General features: G+C 39.4%; 1 protein-coding gene across 1 annotated transcript in view; it reads right to left on the minus strand.

Moving 5' to 3' along the window:
- KIFAP3 (kinesin associated protein 3) overlaps window positions 1–19905 on the minus strand; it is a 73652-nt gene that overhangs the window by 12917 nt on the left and 40830 nt on the right. Inside the window, exons 18-19 of the mRNA XM_076339744.1 lie at window positions 12069–12258; window positions 6840–6939 (exon numbers count right to left, since the gene is read on the minus strand). Of these exons, the coding sequence (XP_076195859.1) occupies window positions 6840–6939; window positions 12069–12258 (290 nt within the window). The remainder of the gene's footprint in view (window positions 1–6839; window positions 6940–12068; window positions 12259–19905) is intronic.

Consider the following 19905-nt stretch of genomic DNA (forward strand, 5'->3'; position numbering starts at 1 on the left):
TTTGGTGCAATCCTTGTAACCATATTCAGTTTAACTTCTTTAAAACTAAACATGTAGGCAGTTAGGACAACAGACTATGATAAAAAAAAAGATATGACTCTGCTACCACTAACAACATTTTTGTGGGATTAAAACCAAACAACCCCCTTATTTGTCTCCAGAAACTTCACTGGTTCTGGGCTTCTCTTTAAGGCCTTTTCAAATTCGTTTCAGTGGGATTTACAATTTGCTAGTACTGATGTGTGATAAACTAATAAAACCTGCCTACAAGGTTATAGGCCCAATTTACTAATAAAACCTAATTCGATTCTCTTGGGAAATGCAAATTAAATAGTGTCCAAATGGTAGAAGCTGAGTACAACTCTGCTGAACATACTGCAAAGGCAAAAAAGTGGTGTTTTTTTTTAAAATAAAGTATGGAAAAGAAAAAGTAATACACAGAACTGTAAGAAATATCACTACAGTAAAATGTTTGAAAGTAGAATCATATTGTGATAATAATTTACACCCTATTAGCTTTTCTTTCCATTAATTAAAAGATCTTATATTCACTATATGTCCACCTCTAAGACAGGAAAGCATTACTGCCTCTATTCAAATGATGAGGAAAGAAAGATGTGGATACTTTCAATTCTACTGTAGCACAGACCCCACATGAGAATATGTTTTTTATCTAAGCTAATCTTTCCAAGAACCATGAAACACAGTTTCTTCTGCCACTGATGGCTGTAAAGGGTTGCTGGAGGCAGCTCACTTTTACTGTCTACTGATGTATTAGTTTTTCACCTTCAAAGATAGCCTGCAAGATGGCACTTAGCTACTGAAAGCTGGGAAGGGAATGTTCAAACTTCTAAATAAACTGTGCATATTACTGAAAATACAACATGGATGAGAAATACTCCATAGCAGGGTCACCAACTCCTTCAGTCCTTTCCTTAGGAAGAAGGTTCTTTATATCAACAATATAACCTGTAGGGTTTAGAGACTAAAGCAAGGAAGAGATGAAATCCTAACTTCAATGCTTGAGAAGTACAACATGTGACTGCTTTTAGCAAATCTAATTGAAGATAAGGATCTGTATGGAAGATAGCTATAAATGTCGATGTAGGATATAAGTTACAAGTACAACCATTTAAAAAACATTTTGATAAACATTCACAAAGTGAGCATTTGCCAGCACCTGATGCAGTTCCTGTACCTGACCTGAACAGGAGCTATTCAGCTGTGAGTTCACACCACATTGCAGGAGTCAACAGGAATAGATGGCTACAGACCTAGGTCTTTCCCCATGAAAATTCACATCTGATTTTCATCAGGGTACCCAAGAAAAAAAGCCTGTGGATATGACTATTCTTGCCATTCAGTGTGGACTTTTAGCACATGCAGACATTCCATGTGGGTAGCTTCGCTAGAGATAAGCTAAGTCACAGTAACAGTCTTCCCTGTGCTCCCACCAGGACCTACGGCCATGTATTAAGTTACTGAAGCCCACATCACCGCAGTTTCCATCAACTCAAGACACAACAGTTTGGTTATGCATGCCTGTACTTGCCAACAACAGACACAGCTTAACTGAAGTCAACGCACAGCAGCCTGCAAGGCCCTGGCTCCATATACTTAGGTCACAAAATAGCACAATGACCTGCCATGGCAAAAAGAAGAAATGCAGCTACAGTTTTAGGCTGTAAATCGAGGCAAGAGGAAAGATGTTCCACCAAGGACAGAGACAGACAGTCACCCCATAAAACGGGTTTTGTTTTACATGCCAAACCTCACTGCTTCCTGGGAAAAAGCTTCAATCAGATCTCTGTTGAGAGGAGATGCGAGCACACACGCCAGGAACAGCACACACAGAGAAATGCCTTGTCCTAGTGAAAATGAAGATTGTGCAATGGCAGCTCTGCTACATTTTGTAACGAGGTTAAAGGATTCTGTACTGGAGAAAACTTCCTCGGGAAGAAAAAAAAAAGTTTTGGCTAGCTCCAGCATTCCTAACTATTAATCTTTCTAAAGCTACAGACAGAGAGGATTTGAGAACTCCAATGAAGATATTAACAAAAAATTGGCTTTTGCACTTAAAGTTTGTACCATTATCTAGTTACAGCTGGGAAAGGTTAAAAAGTGGTCTCTTCCCCAAAGGGTGAGAAAAATACTGTGGATATCTCTATTATAAGATATTTAGCCATCACTATTATGTTTGTGTCTTAAAGTAATTAGTCTCTAGAAGGTGATTAAAATTTGATAAATGACCATAGATTCTTGAAGACGTCTTTCAGCTGGTCTTTATCCCTTGCAGCTCAGACACTAAGCTGTCATCACATTAGCCAAAAGGTGAGGGATTTTTTTGTTTGCTACAATCATAAAACTTTCACTCTATATTAAGAGTTATCAGAACCAGGAGCCTTGAATACAGATTTTAATAACAGATGAAAATTTCAAATCTATGCCTAATGCCCATCTGCTTCTGGAAGACAGTAAGATGATTCAAAGCTGGTAATGTAATCACAAAAGTCTTTTCCTAGCCAATGAAAAAAACCTGGATACAAGCTGTCAAAACAACCTCCTCAGCCATGTATTTTCTGCTGAATGGAAAACATACCTTACGATCTGTTTGCATTCTGTTCCAAACCCTTGAGGAAAACAAGAGATGCTGTTTATGTATTTTGTCACCTCTTCTGCGTACATTATATTCTGAAATAATTCTATTTATAGACATCATACACAACAGTACAATCCACTAAGAATATAGTCCAGAAATAAGAGCTGTAAACTATAGCTGCAAAACACACAAGCTAGATTACCAGAAACAAAAGTATTTCTATTTCTAATAACGCCTTGGGTTCCTAAAGTGAGGGTGGCACAGTATTAGAAAAATGCCAACTTTCCAGGTCTTCACTTATGTGCTGCTTCTCCTTTACATTGACAAGTACCAGAAACAACATTATCCCTTGCTTCCCTTCAAAGTTGTTCTGTACTTCATGATGCAGGAATTGATCGTGCAAGATAGCATTCTCAACTCTTGACAGTAGTCCATACTCTAGGTTTCAAAGGAAAGTCCAAGAAACCTTGTGAAGGGAACGCAATGTCTTTGAAAAATGCAGCCCCTAAGATACTCCACTTAATTCGCCAGACCTATAGATGTTCTTACTGCTATACTATTACTTCATGTTTCCCTCTTAAAAAATTATGGGGGCGAACACCCCTATGTGCTAACCCAGTGAGTGCAGGTGCCTATAAATACCTTCACTTTTTTAAACTCCTGTTTTACTCGACTTCAAAAAAAGGACTTCCCTACCCACCTAAGACTGTGCAGCAGGTCTAGGTATGTCGGTCCAGTGACTCCTGGGACAGTGACTCCACAGGAGATGGTTGTGATATTCCTGCTGGGTTACAAGAAAGTCAACCATTTCATCGATTGCACATCTGGATACGGCTGCTGCTCCAATTCCCCTCAATTTTCCTGAATATAACATGGTGGAACTGCAATGGCAGAGGCTGCCCCGGACCTCTGCTAGAACTAGCATCCTACAACCAAGGAAGCACATGGTTTTCACTGTCTGCTCAATGCAGTATAACTGGTATAACAATCTGATATATGGCAGCTGGTGTGGGCTGAGCTCCCTTGCACTATTATTAAATATTGCTTACAGTGAAAATCTTCAAGGTGACTTGAGTTTGGTTGTGGTCCTTGAAAACCTCTCCTCACAAACCCATTTCTTTGGCTCCAAAAAATGAGGTTGATGATCAGAACACACTTAAGCCCTGGTAATGCACTGGGGGCACCAACATTAGTTCAACACTAGCTCAGCTTCTCAGTAACATGCAGGCACTAAAAAGGTGAGTCTTTCTGGCAGACTTGTTAGGCCCTCTTGGAGGCAAGGGGAAGTCCTGATCCAGTCTGAGCACATTGCAAGGATAGGAAATAAACTCAGAGAAATTAGAGACGTAACATATCTTAAGTCTTCCTCATAGGAATGCAGAAAGGAGAAGAAAGAATTAGATATTCAAAGTTGAATAGCAAGAAGTCAGCTCATGGTTGTCACCTACCTCAGATTTCACAGGGTGGTCTTAAATGATGGAAAAGACTCCTTCAGAACTCACCCCATTGCTTAGCAAACAACTGTTTCTATTAAAGAATTAAAAAGCCTAATATAAAAGGCCAAGACCAGAAGACAGAGGCAGAACAAATAAATGTATAACAAAGTATAACAAATGAAAAGACAAAAAAATATGCATCTACTCACTATTAGGCCAACTCTCTCTGAACTCACAAAAAATGTTAATAGTAATTGACTTGCTAGTTGTCTATGCAAATCGTAACTCAGCTTTCTTCAAAAAAGTTTCCAAAAACACATTCAAATATTAATAATAGAAAAATGAACCATTTTTATAACAAAAATCTTGATTTATTAAAAACTGGAACTGGTTAAAAATAAATCCTTGACATAAGGTTCTTGTTAGCTTTAAACTGTAAGCATAAAAAAACCCTAGAATTATGTTTTGGTATGGATGAAATGTACACTATATAACACATAAAAAGAGCCTTGACTTGCTGCTATTATTTTTAATTAGGCTCTCTAGCACGTATGGTTTTACCTTCCAACACCAATTCAAATTTGGGAAAAGGGAGGGTCTGACTCTCCAAACTCATGGGACTGGCAATTCCATGGCTCATGCCTTGGAGCACTAATGCATTTTACATTAGCTCTAAGCATCAGGAAATCCTGGCTTTTGGTGCCAAGTAGTTCAAAACGATAATGATACACATCTGAAAACTAGGATTCGCCGTTCGACTGCCAGTATCTATTCTATCAAACAATTCAGTCCTGCTCTGTTGCAAATAGGACAGAACATTTGCAGCAGTCCACACTGTTTCAAATTAGACTGTGTGTCTGGACTGCAGATAAATCCATGGAGCAATCATCTCGAAAAAAAGTCTTCCTAGAAAACAGAATTCTAATGAGAAATCTGAATATTTACAGAGGCTATCATCAACGGGCAATTACCAAGTTTGTCGTTAGCCAAACTGCAGTTTTCTCTGTTTCTTTCTTGAGGTGAGCCTCCAAAATGCCTTGAGACATTACAAGAAAATTCTACAAATACTTAATTTAACTAAGTATAACACCAGATATATTTTGCTACTCATTTTAGTAGCAAAGTTGTATTCCAACTTGGAATACAATCAGATTAAAAAGCAGCTTACTAATGTAGCTCCCTGATAAGGGATTGAAATTTGAGGTTGAGTGATCTACTTTAACTTTTACCCAAGGACACTCAAGATTTTTTTTTTTCCCAGATGAAAGCTTTCTGGCAAAACAAGAGCATCTTGACTGGGGCTATATCTAAGTTCACTGGAAACAAAGGAGTCTGCAAGCTTCACCTTACACACCTTTCCCCCCACCTCCAGCGGGGGCATGAAGATGACTGGGACCACATACCCACACAATGGTCTGGTTAACACAGAAATCTGTCATCTCCTGGGCTGTATGTCTATTTTAAAGTTGAAAATGGTAAGTCACATAGTAAGACTCCAAGAGTAGCATATAACTCATACTTCCCTCAGTTTCTCTATCACCTGCATGCTCTGAAACAGAGGTTGCGCATTTGGAAGCTATCAGCGCCAGTATCCCCTTCCCAAACATAGGCTCCACACAAAGGGTTACACACTAATCTGAACTTGATCCTTACTGACTATAAACAGTTCCTTTTTTTCAACAGGATCCATCTCTTAAGTCCTACTTTTTTCCCTGATCTGAGCATTTTAGTTATTCTAATTTGTTCTTAAAAATGTTACTACCATTCCACCCTTGCTGAACGTTCAGCTTTCTGGTGTATCACAGGTAGCATAAACACACAAGTGTAACTGTCCACTGCCCTTTAACAATTAAAAGAAGCTAAAGTAAGGGAGAAAAAAAGAATCTTTTTTTGCTTCAGCTGTACATACTGTGAGTTACTCATATTTTACAAAAGGTGACTAAAGTTGTAAGTGGTGAAAATAACATTCTTCCTTTGGAAAGAAACAACTTCAACCACAGGGCTGGGCATGTCCAGATAGCATCCTGTTCAAGTGAATTCTGTACCTTGACTGTAAAGTGTTTGAAATATTTCCTGCTAATGAGTGCACATAATTCATGCTCTATAAAAAGGCATTTCCTAAACGCTACAGGATCTATGAAGATTTCATTCTTTGAAATGAGTCTTTTCTATTTTGAACTCGTGGGAGACGTCTACTCAGAAATTCAAACAGGAACAGATTGCTAACATTCAGAGAAGGAGAGGTCATTGACAAAAGGGGAATTCAGAGAAACATCTCCCAAAAGTCAAGCCGACATCTTTTGCTCATCTAGCAAATTTTCAAAGTAAGCGCCATCAGTAATCTAACTGAGAATATCTTGGGAAGACTTAGGTTAAGGGGGAAAAAACCAAAAAACCAAACCCACAGAAATAGTTTTGGCAGCTGAGAAACTTATTTGTAAAAATTTAAGACTATTGGAAACAAAAGTCTTCTAGGTAATCAGCATCTCAAGCCTCTCTCTAGCTATTTCCCAACAACAATGTCTGAATAGTATTTGAGTAATTGTCATGATGTGTAGTTAGTCGTGTGTTCTAGTTTTACTTTTCTATTCTGCAGCTTCTGGAAAGCTGTGATGTATTACAACACATGTTAATATGTTAAAAGAAACATGTAATTCAGAAGACAGACTAGAACTGCTTTTTCAGTGTAAACCATTTGCACTCCTGTAAGGGCAAAAATTCTTGAACAACCCAAATGAAGCCCTATAAAGAAACCTGAACAGCCATTGTTGGATTATATGCATTCTTTACAAACAGCAATTTACCTGCTAGAGAAGGGATGCTGCCCAACGAGGTCTCCATTCTGAAGATGGTAATCACTGAAGAAATCCGGACTCACCGCTCCATCGGGGGCTATTAGGCCATCTATAAAAACAAGAAAGATACAGTGACTGTATGAAGGAGCATGACTTCAGGGCAAGTGGGCAACACAACCTGTGCTGGTTTGTCTTAGGAATTCATTAGCAACTTGCAGTATTTCTGGGAGGAATGTCAAGCAACAATAATACTGAAAAACAGCAACTTCAATTACAAAAAACCTTACTGGGACTCCAAGTAGCTCAGCCTACTGCCCTGAAAAAAGCTGTACCTAAGAAATATTCTCTTATCCCTTCTTCCTCAGGCCTGTAAAGGTTACATCAAGACCCATCTTGTCTGACTGTCCTGGTTTCGGCAGGGATAGAGTTAATTTCCTTCCTAGTAGCTGGTACAGTGCTGTGTTTTGGATTTAGGATGAGAACAATGTTGATAACACACCAATGTTTCAGTTGTTGCTAAGTAGTGCTTACACTAGTCAAGGACTTTTCAGCTTCCCATGCTCTACCGACTGAGAAGGCTGGAGGTGCACAAGAAGCTGGGAGGGGGCACAGCCAGGACAGCTGACCCAAACTGGCCAAAGGGATATTCCATACCATGTGATGTCACACTCAGTATATAAAGCTGGGGGAAGAAGAAGGAAGGGGGTGGACATTCGGAGTGATGGCATTTGTCTTCCCAGGTAACCATTATGCATGATGGAGCCCTGCTTTCCTGGAGATGGCTGAACACCTGCCTGCCCATGGGAAGTAGTGAATGAATTCCTGGTTTTGCTTTGCTTGCGTGTGCAGCTTTTGCTTTACCTAGTAAACTGTCTTTATCTCAACCCACAAGTTCTCTCACTTTTACCCTTCCAATTCTCTCCCCCATCCCACCTGGGGGGGGGGGGAGGGGGGGGGGCGCAAGCAAGCAGCTGTGTGGTGCTTAGTTGCCAGCTGAGGTTAAACCACAACACTGACCCATCATGAAAGTGAGCCCAGAGAAAAAGTAATGAGAAGGGTCAAACATTAATCTGGGCCAGCAGCATGAAAATAGAAGAGCAGCAAAGGTCTTAATTGTTCAGACTCTACCCTTCACCACTGTATCTCCTAAAACTGGTTAAGAAAAACAGGAAAGCAACTTCAAACCTATTTCGTTCATCTCCCCCATATTTTAATGTCTTCTAGCTATTTCCTAAAAGGGTGGTCTTTTCACATGACACCCTCTCAAGAACATAGGTTACAGTTTTCTTTTGCTTCTTTTATATTAAAACACCGGCATATGAAGATGCAGGTATTTGTAAAGCCAGTAGTATTCCTTAAAGGCTTCACAGTCTCTGCTTGCTTTATAAGGAAGAGAAGAAAATCAGGGGCTACCATTTTCCCTCTGCTACATCAGTGTAACTCCAGAGTGTTTTTGAAGTGAACTGACACCAGCTGAATGAGAGCCCAGCTTAACTCTTTCCTGTTCCCATTCACAAAACACATTTCTTGTTAACATTAAGGGCACAGTTCTTACTTGGTAACTAGTATTAGGCTCTAATCAGATAAAACAAGCTATTTCATTAAAACAGGCCCTACATCAGTTCATCTCCATTACTGTATGAAAATGATCCCAGACTTGCAGTGCAGAAAGCATCCCAATAAAAACAAGGCAGAAACAGGTACATTCAGACTGATACTTCAATAGTTTAACAGGAGAGGGAGAGGGAGAGGGAGAGGGAGAGGGAGAGGGAGAGGGAGAGGGAGAGGGAGAGGGAGAGGGAGAGGGAGAGGGAGAGGGAGAGGGAGAGGGAGAGGGAGAGGGAGAGGGAGAGGGAGAGGGAGAGGGAGAGGGAGAGGGAGAGGGAGAGGGAGAGGGAGAGGGAGAGGGAGAGGGAGAGGGAGAGGGATATTACTAATGACTAGGAAGTTACAAATGCCATTCCACTTTAAAGAAAGAGAGATAAGATCCAGGGAGTCACAGGCCACTTAACTTAACCTCTGTGGTTTCAAAACTACTAAAACTGCCTGTGCAGGAAGCAGTGGAAAGTTACTTACAGACACAAGAGCTTAGAGATGACGACTCAGGCATTCAAACAAATCTCCCTGTGCTTTATGAATTTACCTGATGTTTTTTGAAGATAATATAGTGACAAATGATAAAAGGAATAGAATTGACACATCTAGATTTCTAACAGACATTTGATGAGGTGCTACAGAGATTCATTTAGAAGATAATACCTCATGGGAAAGTGACTGAATACAACGCAACAGATTGTAAATGAAAAATGCTAGCCATGATCAGACTACATTTTAGCAGCATAAGATAGCTGTAAATGGCTATATTCTAATTGTATACATGTGTATACAGTATGTGAAAGGGTATTACTTGACAAGCAAGTAATCTGGCACAGATCGATATTACTGTCTTTCAGCATGTTCAAGCGAGACATGAGTGCTCTGTGATATCATATGGATGCAAAATGACCGACGAAAAAGGAAAGTTCAAATGGCTATTATTGACACTTGTGCCAAGTTTTCCTACCTCACCACCTATTCTGTATTTTTCACAGGAAAGAAATGAGGGGGAACATTAGAACTTTTATACCTGCAGCACTGCAGATCAAAACCAGTCAATTCAAGTGACTATGTATTTTAAACAGTCAAGTTTGGTTAAAACTTACTGGAAAGCAGAGAGACATTAAAAATAACATCTATCTTTAAAGAAAGCACTACATTTTAACTCTGAGGCTAGAGGTACCACTACTTAAAGTGTCTTCAATCAAGAGTGCTACCATTCAAACCATAACACAGTTATGGCTCACATGAATTTATAGGAAAATGAAAGCACATGGATAGCATCAGCTGCATATAATATGATTACACAGTTAAAGGACATCTGTCATGTACATTTCAACATAAATTAGCGTTACATACTTTCAGAGCAAGAGAGACACCAAGCTCATGAAGGTAACTTCAGAGATTCTACCAAGTTTTTCATGTAGGTTTAAATCACTATGCAAGAGATGTTGGTATATCATTGCAATAAGGAACCCATCTTGCCATCAGTGAACTCAAGAACTATTAGGGCTTGTATGGGGAGGACACTTGTACTGAGCATCAGCCATCAGTGCAGGTCATTTCTAAAATTATCAAATTGAAATACAAGCGTTTAATTTCTGACTGCACAAAAATGTGTATTTTTGTTATTTTTTGACTAAGTAATGCTCTGTCCTTCAGAAACCCAAATGCCTACTCCAATTGGTACAATAATCTGTAGCCTTTTCAGAGGAATATTATGTCCTCTCTGGCCACATCTCTAAAGTATAAATCTAGCAGACTTCAGAAGCACACCATTACTGGTACTTGTCAGAAGGAACCTGAGAAGTGAATCCGTATTTTGAATATAATCACATACTCTTATACCTTTAAAAACAAAAGCACTTTTCAAACATCTGCAGAACATATCATTGGAAATCTGCCTCTCCTTCCTGGCCAAATAGCAATTCCAACACAAAAATCTTTGTTCAAATAACATTAAGCCTGTAACATAAATGATTAAAAGCCAGGAAATTCAGTGTTACTGGTGCCACTCCATCTCCAGATTACACTATCGGGAAAAGAAATGGCCCTATGAAATAAGCAAAGGTTTATTATTAAGACCTGTAAAGGGGAGACTACAACAGGCATGCTGGCACATCTTTAACTCAGGAAGCCCGAAGGAGACTTGATGTAATAAAAGACCCTGGTACCATACAACACATGGCTCACACTGCTAACCTTGTAGGTCTAATAGAGCACGATAAAGCTACAGGATTCAAAAGGGAAAAACATACCACTAAAAAGGCAAGTTGCTATGGCTGACATATGTAATCAAAAGTAGAAGAAAAAGAATCCTTAAGTTCTGATATCCTATGAGAATAATTTTTGAAATGCTACTGAGATCTTGCACAACTATTTTCTCACAGCAACTACAAGTAAAGCTTATGGGTTTTAGTGGTTTTGTTTTTCTTATTAATATTCCTGCAAATTCATCCAGAGTCATAGAGTTTTGTGACTCATGCTTCATAGCAAAGGACTGGACACTTATGTGGAAAATAAAAAACCACAGACTCAAACCCAGCAATTAAAAAAAAAAATCCATGGGCACACAGTCATCCAGGAGTTCGAAAAGGCTGTAAAACCACAAGTTTGAGAGCATAAGCCACCTCCTAGTTACAAAAAGTTATGAAGACGTTTATCCAGTGGGCAAATTACTTCATGATTGTCTCCTGCAGAGTTTTTTTGAACCTTCCTCTGAAACAGCTGGCAATATTGGACTAAATACATCAGTGTCTTCATGCAGTATGGCAACTTCTATTTTCTTAGTAACTACAACATCTTTACGGAAGGAGAGACAGAGCAGATTCCACTTGAGATCCCCCAGAACTGTGCCATTATGCACTCCTAACAGGATTAAGCAAAATGATGAGGAATGTCTTTTTTTCTTTAGAAAATGTATTAGGGTTAATCTCAAATAAGAACATGACTCAAGAATAATTTAGGGGTTTTTTTAACTAGCTTCTTCAAATTATCAAGTAATAAAACTTTTTAATATGAGGAACTAAAAAAAAGTATTTACAGAAGAGATCCACATGCTTCCCTAGATATATGACAGCAAAAATCATACAAACAGATTAGCTGAAAGTCACGGAATCATCGCCTCTGCTAAGGAACCTGAAAGTCTGATGTGGCTCAACTGAAGTCTTTCATCAAGATTTGCAATAAAAATTCCCTTACAGAACTAACACACAAGGCAGAACAAAATTCAGCATCAAATCCCATAGCTATGAATTTAACAGGGATGAGAAAAGGTTTGTGTTTGCAAAGCAAACAAGCTATGGACACAAGAAATAGGTGTGAAGAACAAGGCTGGGCCACCTTTATTCAAATCAGTCATCATAGTCCTTTAGCTCTCTGAGATAGGTCTACTCATATTTCTGAAGACCTGTAACGCTTCATAAAGATCATGGATATACAGTACTCAATCCACCTTTAACATCCTAACAAGGACAAGCCCATCCCTGGCTAGCATGCATCAGTGCTGCTCCCAGTGACACAAAAGTGTAACTGTCCCACTGGTTTGAGTCAGCTGATTCTCTCTATAGCCCCAGGTCAAGCTCCCATTCCAAACACAGAGGTAGCAATCCCAGTCCTGAATACTAATATATACTGCCTTACCTGCATTGTAGTAGAGGTCAGGTCTTTCCAGAATATCCCCTTCATGGATGTAGGGCTCAATACGATCATCACCGTACAGATACTGCTCACTGTCATCCATCTGCCGACTCTCCACCATCTCCAGCCACTGAGAGTTGTGCCATCGAAATTTCTCGCTCTGGATTTTTTTAGCCCATTCCTCATCATATTCCTGTTAAAAATCACCACACAGTATTTTAGGATGAAGTATAGACAAAGCTGTTTGGTTTAACAGGAAATAGCAGAGGAATTTAACGTCAGTGAAAGATGTAAGTTTCAGGGCTCAGTGACTTAAATCCTCTATTCAGTTTGCAGAGTACTTTGAGCAAACAAGGGAATGATTTTGCAAGCGCTAGGCATTATTCTGGTTTTGTACATGCAGCAGTACAATCTTCCCTTCATGGTTTGTAACTTTACACCATCCAGAAAAAACTCCTGCTTTGAGCAGGGAAGTTCCATCATCATCAGTCACCTCATTTGGTTTATCAAGAAGAGCCAATTACTGCCAATTTTCAGGGGGATTTCAGTAATTAATTACTAACACTGGCCAAATACCCTGTACGCCCTCATTAGATGAGCATTCACTAGGACAACTAGTTACTAGAAAATACAACATAAAAGGTTGTGATAAAACCAATAAATCTTTATTTTGTTTCATGAGCTCCAATAAGACAGGATTTAATTTTCAACTTCTTGTCAAATTTTGTAATGGTTTTCTGTGTTTAATATTGAATACCTACAAATGTTGTGTACCATTTTGGTGATAAAGAGGATATGGGAATCCAAGATACAAAACTAAAATCTGAGAGGAACTTCTCCAGAAAGCTGAGGAAAACAGGATACAGGTTCTGGCCACTATGGAAACAAAATGTAGGCATGAAATTTCAATCTGGATTACAGCCTAATTGCACTCAAGTGATGTGATATTCAATATAAAGGACCATCAGAAGGAAGTGACATAGCCTATGGTCACTGCAATTAGCTGTTTAGAAGGCTCTTCTAAACAGACCAGACTACGTGGGCTGTTGATTACCACTGAGGGAACAGAGACCTGTGGATAATACTCAGTTTCTCAATATTACTGGAAAGATAGGGCACAGCTAACTATAGGAAATTCATCAACATATGAAATCTGCAGATGTTATCCATTTGGGAAGATTCGCAAATAACGCACCACAGTTAGTACTTTTTTAATCACAGGATTGTGAACAAGAATAACATTCATAACCAAAGTGTTTCTACTTGTGGGAAGAAATATCCTCATGAAACAGGTCCTACTTCACTGCCTTCTAACCAAACTACAAAGGAGAGAAAAACTGAAAATAATTTCTTAACTCTCACGTTGGCTAACACATGATCTAGTCAGACTTTCCTTGGAGATCTAGCTGGAATAGTTTAAGGTTTTTAAAATCTGTTTTACTTAGCCCTGAAGGAGATGAAGAGTGTTCACACAATTAGCGACAATGCCTTGGCTGCGGAAGTGGTAATTTCTTAAACTGCTCCAGCTAGACTTGCAAAAGGAGATCTGTCTATATCCGGAGGTCAAAAAATAGCAGTGAAGACAGAATAAGTTCGCTTAGTGGTTCAGTAGCTCAGGTTAAACTTCTGAAACCCCTATAGACCAAACTTGAGCTTTTAAACTGACTTAATATTCAACCTACCTTGTATTCACTGCTATTAATCTGACATAGGTAACACTCTCTACCCTGTGCCTTTTCCACCCTTCTGACTGGCCGATAACACAAAAACCAGCTGGCCCTGTCATTCTGGCAGAGGCTTCTCTGACATCACTAACAAGTATCTAGAGCATTCAAGACTTCATGGGGAATCGTCACATTGTGCAACCACAAACCCTTATTCTATGGCAATGGGTTTTTAAACTTTGTTTTACTTAGAGAAATGACAAGTTTGTTTCTCTTGGCTTAAAGCAGAATATAAACTCCCTTTTGATGGGACATCCATGCAAGTACCTGCAGATTTGGGGCTCTGATCAGTCTGTGGCATTATTCTAAATTTCTCTAATTCCACCTCTGATCAACACTAATTACTAGACCTAATTCTCCTCCGCACCATCCTGGCACACAAGCAGTCCTGTTCAAAACCTGGTCTCCTGTATAATCCCCATACACAGAGCAGATATCACCTGTGGGATCTATAGATATTCTCAGTGCTCAGTGGCCTCAAGCAAAATTCCAGGTTTCTGTCAGCCATACAGTAATGCAGCAACCTTAGGGAGGGAGAAAGAAAAAACAACACAAAACACCCAAAACATCAAAAAACAAAACACACACACCTATGCCTCATACTGTTTGGAAAAAAGAACATCTCCTGCTATTCCTGCCTCTTGATCTTTTCCCCCACTTCCACTCTCAATTAAAAGGAAAAGCTAGAAAAAACAGTGCAAAACAAGAGTTTCCCTGGAAAAAGCAAGCTCATCACCGAGATTTATAAAATGACCCATAAAAAAAGTGAAAGGGCATGACTTTCAATGATGACATCTGACCAGCATCTTGGAAACATCTCCTTTGTTGCATCTGCCAGAGCTAAACTGTGGGCTATCTATTATGTCAGCCTCCAGCAGTTGTGAATTACTTACAAGCTTTAGAGAAACACCTTGTAACTGCCAGAGATCACACCGCAGTCTTAAGAAAACTATTCCCAGAAATCATGATTGCAAAGAAGTGGGGGAAAATAAACAAATTTAACAAACAGCAAATTAGACTAATATGTGGGAAAGCTGAATCCCTTTTACATTACCTTGTTTACCTTTAAAAGTTCTCAAAAGCAGAAAGGCCAGCAGCTAAATTACCTAATTCACATTTACCATAAATGCACTTTGAAAACATTTTAAACTTCCCAAAGTTACAACCCCAGATGAATCCCACTTGCCCAACACTGCTGCTCCATTCCACACCACTGACTGAACATGCTGAACATCTGTCACAAATAGACATAAACTTCTTATATCCTTCTAAAAAAAAAAAATCAGTTAACATTTCTCAGATCCTAACTGATTTTTTCTTTAGACAATGACAACAGGGCAGAATATTCCTATGTATTCTACATTTCCCATCCTATATTAAGAGGCTTAAAACTCCCAGCTATTTTACCTCAATCATTCATCTAAATTCTGGAAAACAGGATTAGCAACTGAATGGCAAATTAGCAGCTGTAAGATTGAGCATATCTACACATTACTTAAAAATCACAAGTTATCTGTTCAAGCAGTTTGGCTACTTTGTTACATTTGTACCTTGCATTTCACTATGAATGAGCAACAAGAACAAAGAAGTGACCGTACCAGAATCAGATCAACGATCAGTTTTGCCAGGAGTTTCATTCTGGCAGCAATCCTAGAAAAGGATGATTTGCAATAATCTAGAACGATTTACAGAAATGAACTTTTTTTGTGCTGACGTTAAGTACTGCTAGATCAGGAATACGTCTGTAGATTTTCCACAGAAGCGTGCAGAAACACCACTGGGTAAATGATTAATGGAATAACATCAGAATGGAAGAAAAGCTGTAAATGCAGGACTACAGCCAAAAGGCACAAAGAAATCAAATTAAAGAAGTTTAGAGCAAAACAATTCCCTAAAACACAGCAAGTCCTCCAGTAATTATATTTTGAGCTATTAAAAACTTTTTTTTGTATGGGTTTTTTTCATTTTGGTTGGGTTTTGTTTTTTAAACACATGAAGCACACCTTCTTTACTATGGAACTCCTGCAAAAATGAAACAGAAAACTAAACAACATGGAGATACAAACATAGCTTTGTGCCCTCCAGTCCTTTTAAATATTAGGCTACTAGAAAAGCCTCGGGTGGGGGAACAAGAAGGTGGACAGAATGTGCCTATTCTCCAACCCCCTGTCCATCCATCCCTGCTGCCCCCGAGTATTGCATGTCCAGAAACATAAAAGGAGGAATCCTGAAGGTTGATTTTATTCTCTTTGGAGCTCCCTGACATCACTGTTTTTAACATTCGGTTTCCATAAATCCAGAAGTGTCATAGAAGATGTATGGTTTGACTCTGCGAGGAATGTGCCATCCTTTTTGAAGTTCTACTTCCAACTTTGTTTACTACTGAACCATTGAAATATTATGAAGCGTTAACTGGCCTATTATCAGAGCGTGTCTGTTCCCTATCAGGGGTCCCCTTTGTCACTGGCTTCCGTCACACCTTGTATCTGATTAACACACTATAGGATAACATAGAGCTACACAGATCTGCTTTGTGTTCTCTCACAGCTGATGAAAAACAGATTTTCCTTTTCACTTTAATGTGGTTGCCCTTTAATTGGGTCTGTAATAGGGTTCATTTGATGCGATTCCTCATGCTAAACTAAAACTGCTATACAGTAAGTAGAATGCTCATTATGTTCAAGGCTGTAGTTGGTGATATGTTACATTCTTCATTATTTAACCATCCCTAAAACACACAGTTTACATGAAAGGTTAAATTAACCATTTATTAAGAAAGAAAAGATTTATCTTGTCTAGCTATCCAAAAGTTAGGCCTGTCATTTGAACTATGTGCCTCTATAAACCAAGGAGAGAAACAGATGTTGTGGATCACCTTCTGCAGGTGTCTATGACACCTACCTCAGGGTAAGTACCACCAGAGGGCAATTCATTCACAGGCCAAAAAAATCCTTCTACCACTTACACCTGTGCAACGTACAGTCACTTCTTCACAATCAGGTTCATCACTAAATAAATTCTGATGGGAAGCTAATAGAAACCTGTAATATGAAACTAATGGCAAGGCAGAGAAAAGAGTAAGCATTAATGCCCCCTAAATTTAGGTGCCTACATAAAATGCACACCATCCACAGGGTTCCTATATTGTCAATAGCTAAAGAGAGAAACCTTTTTTTTTTTCTTCTCTCCTTTGGAGGAATGTAAGGTATCTCATTGGCAAGCTGTTACAAAAGTAACAGATCAGTGGTTTGGCTCACCTTCCTAGTCTTACAACTCCAAAGAGCAAGCACCAATGCTAGAAGGAAATCTGTCCAAGATTGTTTTTGTCTTCACATAAACCTATCAGGACACGCCTACCCTGTCTAATGCTGCCTACAGTGTGGTTATTCTTCTAGTCCAGGTAGAGTCTTTTCTGCTGGGCACATGCTCTTTGCCACAAAAAGCTACCAGCACCAAAGCAGACTGATTGCAAATTTAACAATGCAGAATTTTATCAGTGAAAACATGTCAACAGTTCAGCCTGCAGCCCCACACCCTAGCTGCAATTCTGCCCTCCTCTCTGTATTCACGATTGTTAGAGGATAAGAGGGGAACGAGAGACACCACAGAAAGGGGGAGTCTTGACAAGTGAAGGGAGAACCTTTTCCCCTGGAGTGACTACAGCACTCTTCATAGAAAGAGGACACCAAGCTGGAGTCAAAGGTTATCTGTTTTCAGAGTATGCTGCCTATTCAAATAAAGCCCCCACCAAATCCCTGTGGTCTGCTCTTCCTTGATTCTAAGAGAGCTGGCCAACATCTTCCACAGCTGGCCCCAAATCCCAGAGCACTGAGGGTTCACAGCACATTCCTGCTTCGTATGTGAAATTCCAGCATTTTCAATATGGAGGATTTGTGTCAGGGCACTTAGCTAACAGGGAAAGATGCACACCGTTCATTAACACAAACATTGTTTGGCATTCATTACAAATACTTGGGGCAAAGAATGAGGGCTGGAAAAAACACCTCAGGCATGAGGCCCTTCCTGAATCACATGGACAATGCTGTAGCTATCTAGAAGACGTTTTGCTTCTGCAGGAAGCATAATAATCCACTCTTGATCATAAGGGAAACAAGATGGTACAGCAGGCCTGGATTCAAAGCTGTAAAAACACTGAATAGGAAAATGGGGGGAAGTGGGGGAGGGGGAAGGCTCGGACTACATAGTCCAAGGATCTGGTTATGGTTAATTAAATATCCTTTGACTAAATGAGGAAAATCATTTAACTGCCATAAGACTGAGCTAGAAACAGAAAAAGGATGAGAAACCTGAAAGATAAATAACCCCCTCAGCTCTTGACAATATTGTCAGAGGTGAACAGAGTAAAACCATCTTGAGTAAGCTGACATTTCTTTCCACAAGCTTTGAGTTGCAGGTGTCCAGGCTTCTGAGTCAGAGGAAAAGGGAGCTTCATTTACTTGAGACTCCTACAGCAGCTGTTGATTCCAGGCTTTCAACTGAGCCATGCGACCTGTCCCGCTTTAGGTGTACAAGTACACTAAACTAGCTGCTTGGTGTCAAGGCTCGGCACATGACATGAGACTGAAGCATTCCTAAATTATCAACGCAGACTTTCTTTTCAACAAAAGGGATCTCTCACATCTACCAGCGCAAAGCTGAGACTCCCCAGTACATACTATGCTAAAGCAGCACATCTGTTTCAGTTCATCAATGGCAGAGTCCAGCCAAGCTATATTAAACAAATCATCACTAGTGTAACATTTCCATAATTTCTGTGACAATTACTTTAGTACAGAAAGCAAATCTCCCCTAAGGCTTATAAGGCATCTGATTTTCTTCAGTGTTATTTCAATCACACTATATAGAGCTTATTGATGAGTGAAAGAAGCATTTGTCTCCCCGAGAAGAAATTACTTTCAAATCTCTTTTCTCCAACATCTAGTTTCTGATTTACATCAGAGGAACTAATCCTGTCAGCATGTATGGAACAACAAGACTGAAAACTTAAGTTTTTCTTGTTGTGGATTTAGCACAGATAAGAAGTTTCACCAATCTTAGAGAGACCGTCTGTTCAGACACCTCAGAAGGCACTGGTTGTGTAAGACTGCCACACAACCAAAAACCTCAGTGTTTACAGGCTGCTTTACCATATCATCTGAGCTGAATGGCAAAACACCTATCAAGATCTGAGGTTCTGATAAATTACTGTTTCATATTTTCTCCCATCACCATCTAGAACATGTTGCCTTTTCTGCCTGTGATTTTTGGTAGTGGGAGACAATGTGCAACCAGCTTACAGCATTGCTGAAAAAGCAATCAATTAGTGGTTCTCTCTGTCTTCCAGAAAAGAAGGCATATTGTGCTTCCCGTTCCCCACAGGGGCATGGTGTTAGTTATGGTTTATGCAACTTATAACCCAACAACTAGATAATAAAGCTAAAAAAACCTTCTCAGAAAGGGAACTCTAACTTACCAGTGAACGCCATTCTAAGTGTGGCACTGCTCCACAACCACAGAAAAAAAATAATTTACCAGCATGCAAACTACTCTCAGTATGTGCTTGATATCTTCTCCCCTATCCCCAGTAACAGCAGTACCACATCATTTCCTCCCTTTATTCCTCCTCAAGGCCCTAGAAGTTCTATCCAGTGCTTCTTGCAAGTTGAAAAGCCTTCCCCATCCACTACCATAGCACTCCTCATTTATTCACAGCTAGCAAAAAGATGACCTCTTCTTAGGGAGGAAAAAAAAAGCCAAGTATATTTTACTCAGATGTTAATATTGAATATGAAGCTATGTCTTAAGGTATTTATTCTTCTAGATTCTATAAAATAAATGTTGCTTAATAATATTACTAATATAATTTTTCAGTAACTAGGTACTACTATGTACCACGTTGTAAAGCTTCCCCATATGAACAAATCAACACCTGAGACACTTGGAAATTGCACTGGCCCCAAGATAAAATAAGCGTTGGAAGCACTCGGATTGTCTGGCCTCACCCAGAAGATAAAAATCTTTCTACTGTTTCCACTGGAGATGTCCCTGGAAATAATTCATCTTGGTAAGCTGAAGATAATGCCCATCATAAGTAAGTACTAAGTGCAAATTCATCT

The sequence above is a fragment of the Aptenodytes patagonicus genome, chromosome 5 (assembly GCF_965638725.1).
Source record: "Aptenodytes patagonicus chromosome 5, bAptPat1.pri.cur, whole genome shotgun sequence".
In the NCBI taxonomy this organism is placed as follows: domain Eukaryota; kingdom Metazoa; phylum Chordata; class Aves; order Sphenisciformes; family Spheniscidae; genus Aptenodytes; species Aptenodytes patagonicus.